This window comes from Labeo rohita, chromosome 17 (assembly GCF_022985175.1).
Source record: "Labeo rohita strain BAU-BD-2019 chromosome 17, IGBB_LRoh.1.0, whole genome shotgun sequence".
NCBI classification, from domain to species: domain Eukaryota; kingdom Metazoa; phylum Chordata; class Actinopteri; order Cypriniformes; family Cyprinidae; genus Labeo; species Labeo rohita.
The window spans coordinates 9,408,057-9,413,798 of NC_066885.1; the positions used below are offsets into that span (position 1 = coordinate 9,408,057).

Sequence of the window (5,742 nt, forward strand, 5' to 3'; positions counted from 1 at the left end):
TTCTCTGGGGACCGAGGGTGTGATTGACAGGAGGCTCAGCCAATCAGCTGGCGCAGAAGACGCCTGCGTGCGTGCGCATATTTTGCCTCCTAGATGGTCCTTTCTTGCTTTTACTATGCAGCGTGGGCTCAGCTGTGGGTACTATAGGAAAACAAGGACTGTCTGGTCATGCTCCACAAATCTCTCTGTAATCGTCGACAACCTGTGACACCAATAATTTGGTGTGTTTTCTGAGTTAAAAAAAAATATATTTTTTCATAGCTTAATCCATGCATGTTGCGGGGCACACCTGCTTTTCTAGACATTCCTGAGAATTTCGTTAAATTAGAGACGTTTGGGTGTGAAACTTTTCAGTTAGTATAGTTTGCCAAAAGCAAATCTCGTTATTATCAAAGTAAATGCACCCTAATGCAAATCTTTTAACTGAAAGATTGCACTGTGTTCTCAGGAGGAGGGAACTTTTCATAAATGTCAGGCTGGGGCAAGTCCTCATATTTTGGCTTATTAGTTATAATATGGACCACAAAACCAGTCATAGGGGTCTTTTTTTTAAAAAAAAAAAAAAAAAAAAAAAAAAAAAAGCTTTTTATTGATGTATTGTTTGTTAGGATAGAACAATATCTGGCCAAGATTTGAAAAGCTGGAATCTGAGGGTGTAAAATAATTAAAATATTGAGTAAATCACCTTTAAAGTTGTCCAAATGAAGTTCTTAGCAATGCATATTACTAATCAAAATTAAGTTTTGATATATTTCCGGTAGGAAATTTACAAAATATCTTTACCTAATATCCTAATGATTTTTGGCATAAAAGTAAAATACAGTGTATTATTGGCTACAAATGCTACAAATATACCTGTGCTACTTATGAGTGGTTTACTGATCCAGGGTCACATATTTGGTGGCCAAAACAGTGGTTTAATACCTTTGACATTTTTACCTTTTTTTTGTGGTTTCATTTTTTTTTTTTTTTTAGCTGAAAAGCCTAAAAATTACGTTTCATTAGGACAATGTGTTTCCATTCAACTGTATATATTTTTTCTCTCTCTGTCAGTAATTTTGGAAATATTCAAATCACCTAAAAGGATTGTTTTGCTGTAAATTTGAATTCTGTGAAGATTTACTCAGCCTCATGTTGTTTGAAACCTGTATGACTTTCTTTCTTCTGTCAAAAACAAAAGAAGATGTTTGACAGAATGACAGTCTCGGCTGGTGAAAATTCTCCTAAAACTCTCTCTTGCATCTCTTTTTTATGTGAACAAAGGCAGTCATACAGGTTTAGAAGAACATGCGAGTGAATAAATCATGGTTGTATGGGTATGTGATTGTGCTTATAGTAAAATTGACTTTGGAAAACTAGCCCCAATCTTCTCTATAACATACTATGGGCCTATTTTACAGTCTGTGATGATGCATTTCCACAGTTATTAACGTCATAAATCCAGCTATCTAAATCTAGTTTTTTATGTACATGTTTTATTTTTTTTTAAAAATGCACATTTCTAACATTATACTTTGTGTTTTCTTTAAATTGCATAAAACTAGCTCACTCTGCATGAGTGTTTGTAATAGAATGACCTAAGGGAATAGCTAATTTGACTTCTTTCTCTCATGTTGTTTTGCTTTTTCTCTCTTTTGTTTTGCTATTGAGGCAAACACAAATCCAAAATATATACTTCTTGTAGTTTCTGTTTACCAGAAGTTTACCCAACTATGATGATTTTTGCGAAATATGAAAAGGGTCCACTTGTACATGCCAAAAACCAATAGTACTGCCATGTTACTTGTACATTGCCAAAAAATGGCAATGCATGTATATGACATGCAATTATACAGATATTCAAAATCAGTAATCAGCAAAACAAATCAAGGTTTTGGCTGACTTTCAAGCATTTTCAATATTATTAATATTAATCTTAGAAAATGAAACTCTGCCAGCGGACTCTCGCCCTAAATCAACATCTGTTACTGTAGCGTCGGCCAACTGTAGTGGGATTTAGCAATATTTTAATATTTATACTCATAACGTTTTTGTTGAGTCATCTCATGCTATGTATATATGTATCACTTAAACTGTTAAATTCTAAACCATTAAAGATAGCGTCGTGTTTTTTGTAACCTTTTTGTAATGTCCCTAAAATAATCTAAATCTGTTTTATACTATTCATTTATGTCCTGTTATTTTAATTCTATAATGCATGTTTTAATAGTAAATGTCCAGTGTGCACAAACCGGTTTGGTGTAGTGACGTTAGGCTTTAACGTTTAAGGGCTTCTGTTTAACAAACCATCCATCAGCTTAGTATACAATATAAATCTTCGCTCATATTTCCTGGATTACTCAGGCAGATCATTCACCCCTTCAGACGTAAACAAATATTTCACCACTGCAGATTTACAATATTATTATTGTTTATGAGCAATCTGCTGTGATGTTGAGCAGTTGCCATGGTGACGTGAGTTAGTATGGTGATGTGAAAGCGCACTTTAGACTATTTCAGTGCATTCAAAACAGCTCCGTCTGAGCTGACAATAAACTGTGACTGAATCTAGGTCACCAGGATTCCTCAGAATGAATTCATCATGCATGCAATGTGTAACTGGATGTTTATATTGGAAAATTGCAATCCACAGTTGGAATTGGACATAAAATGCTCACAAATCTACGTGTTGGCCTATGTAGTGTCTATTTAGACAAAGTGGTATAATGCATACTCAGCCATTTGAATCTATGGTGTTTGTTTTCCCCCTTTATATTTTGGAGAAACTAAAAGAAAGGTTTTTTTAAGAGACAGGTTTGTGAAAACACACACAACAGTAAAGGCCAAAGGATAGAAAGAAATAAAAACAGTATTAAAAAGAAAAGCAAAACCTTTGTGACTGGATTCATTGGTACTGAATCACCAGTTGCTGGTTGCGCGCCCTTCCTCCCCCTTCTGTGCGTGAGTGTAACCCCTCCCCCCGGCTTGACGCAGCCCTCTGATTGGCTCACGCCGCTCTTCTGTGACGTCAGGGGTATTTGGGCGTTGTATCCAGCATCTCATTATCAAAAGAGAACAATTTCATTATCTCCATCTCGTATCCCAAAATAATATATTTTATTTGAGAGAGTGCTATAATTAGTATTTTCCCCCGATCAGCTGAGCACAGCGTTACCTCTCGCTATCTTTTTTCCGCGCGGTTTTATTTGAAAACAGACGCTCTTGAGAGCGAGTACGCGACGCGTCTGAGGGAGAAGCTCGCGCTCTTTGTTCATTCATTTGATCTGCGATTCTTTGTTGCGTGTGAAAGCATGGGAGCGCAAATCTCCAAAAACGGAGCAAAAGACGAGACCGCTGCCGAAAAACCCGCCGAGGCTGCGAATAAATCAAATGGGCAGGTAATAACTTTAATTATTATCTTTGTGCAGGCGTGTGATGTTTTGAGGGGGTGTGCGGTACCAAAAACCAAGTCGGTTCAAATGAACAATGAGCCGATCAACAAAGGGACTCCCCACTTTCCACTGAAAATCAGCACTTTGTATTAAACATCGACGTTATTGTTGTATAAAATTGAATGATGAGGATAAATGTGTTGGATTCACTGTAAATTACATTTTTTTTCTCATTTGCACGTTGATTGGAATGGACCCCCAATGTAATCAATGCGTTCAAACGCAAGTTATTTTTTCTTTTAAAATCATACAATCACGATTACGTTAAAATTCGGTGATTTCATTCCAATTTTTGAAAATGAGTTCTGAAGGAACATCTTTGTAGCTTTATCACGCTTTTCCGTCGTGCAAAGCCATTTCGGTAAACCACCACGCCTTTATCGCATCTTGTTGATAAAATGGAAGTACAAATAAGCTGTGAGACGCAATCCGTGGATTTAATATGAGAAATTGCTTTAATATCAGAAGTGGCCTTGCAAGACTGTCTATGCACTCAACACGATGATCTCAGTTTGATCAGCCCTGGTGGATCTACTCGTCCATCTTGCAACGCTTTCACTTAAATGGCAACAGCATCAGCCAGACAAAGTGCATGAGACTTCACCCACGTGGCGAACCTATAGACTCCAGATAGTGTTTTCATACAGCCTTTACATGCGAAATGCATGCAAACATTTGTGTTTTTTATTTTTACACACCTTATATGAAGCATTTTCTTATTCCCACAGGAGAATGGTCATGCTAAAACCAACGGGAATGCCTCTCCAAATGCAGAAGCAGCCACGGAGGACGTGCAGGCCAATGGAAAGCACTCTGCCGATGGAGAGGTAAAAGCAGAAGAAGGGAAGGCTGAAGAAGGAGGCGCTGAGAAGGCCGCTCCAGAGGGCGAAGCGGAGAGCTCCACCGTTGCAAATGGCGAAGACACAGCCAAAACAGAAGAAAACGGTTCTGCTTCGGCGAGCGGGGAGCCTGCCAAAACCAAAAAGCGCTTCTCCTTTAAGAAACCATTCAAACTTAGCGGCTTCTCGTTTAAGAAGAGTGCCAAAAAAGAGGCTGAAGGTGGAGAGGCGGCAGCGGCAACCGCCGCTTTGGAGAACGCCGAGGAGAAGAAGGATGCTGAAACTGAGGAGGCCAAGCCTGAGGCCTCCAGCGAGGAGAACAAGACGGAGGCTCCAGCTGAGGAACCGAAAGCTGAGGAACCAGCCGAAAGCAAAGAGGAGAAACCATCCAATGAGGTAGCCGAAGAGAAGCCAGCTGAGGAGAAGCAAGCAGAGGCTGCTCCTCAGGAACCAGCGGCCGCAGAGAGCTCAGATGCCCCAGCGGCCGCCACAGAGTAAGATGGAGGTGGAAAGCCCGTTTTAGATGAAGTCCGAGGAGCACAAACATGGAAAATTTGTACAAAAACCAATGACATTTCAAACCTTCTGTTTTTCTCCCATACTTTCATCCATTCCTGTTCCATCCACTACATTGTATATGGCATTTTGAAGGAAGGAAGTTGGATGGAATGATTGGAAGTGAAAGGCACATTTTTCCCCATGTTTTTCATAATTTTTTGTAGCAGTTGTGTGGGTGTGTGTGCGGATGAGTGAGATTAATAGAGCATTGCTTGTTTCAATTGTTTTGTTATTTTTTTGTTATTTTTTCTTTTGTAGGTGAACTATGTTAGTGTCGTAAAGACATTGAGTTTGAAATGTTAGTTGAAGGTACTGGTGCCATACAATTGGGTAAATCAAGCGTGTGGAAAAAGGAGCTATCAGAAACAACATCGCTGAACAATTTACAGATGTTATTGGTCAGTTCTCATTTGATTTTACTGTCATCATTACATGAATCACTAAAACAGGTGCTCAAAACCTCAGCAGCTGCATTGTGCAATACCGCAGCATTATGTATTGGTATTGGCTTTTGTCATTGCTGGATTTTACAATGTTGAAATGGCTTTATCATCTTTTCTTAATATCAATGGTATCAACTGAAGTTTTTTTTTTCTCTCTGTCTCTCTTTCTGGAAATACTCCTGTTTCAATGAGAATGATGTTCTGAAATGTTTAAGATCAAAACATTTGACCTGTCATGTGTAATGCAGTCCAAGTGGTTTTTATTCCAGCAGAGTTCCACAATGTTTGAAAAATTGCCGGTGCAATCGTCAAGTAGATATTTTTTTTTTTTCTTTCCTGTAAATACTTCAGCACCATCTCTACTTGATTTTTAAATGGAATGTAACTGCGTGCAAATCGTTCACAATGCTTCTTTTACCCCTTCATTTTAGGGGCACTCAAAACAAAAATAAAGGATTTAGACAGACAATA

General features: G+C 38.6%; 1 protein-coding gene across 1 annotated transcript; it reads left to right on the top strand.

The window, feature by feature from the left end:
• The first annotated feature begins 3,017 nt into the window (after positions 1–3,017).
• marcksb (myristoylated alanine-rich protein kinase C substrate b) lies at positions 3,018–5,742 on the top strand. Its single transcript, XM_051134191.1, has 2 exons — positions 3,018–3,377; positions 4,160–5,742. The coding sequence occupies exons 1-2, from the start codon at positions 3,291–3,293 to the stop codon at positions 4,766–4,768; spliced, it is 696 nt and encodes a 231-aa protein (XP_050990148.1). The 5' UTR covers positions 3,018–3,290; the 3' UTR covers positions 4,769–5,742.

Coding starts and splice junctions, on each gene's coding strand:
- marcksb (XM_051134191.1), top strand. CDS start 3,291: ATGGGAGCGCAAATCTCCAAAAACGGAGCAAAAGACGAGACCGCTGCC. Junction 3,378..4,159: donor CGAATAAATCAAATGGGCAG/GTAATAACTTTA, acceptor TTATTCCCACAG/GAGAATGGTCATGCTAAAAC.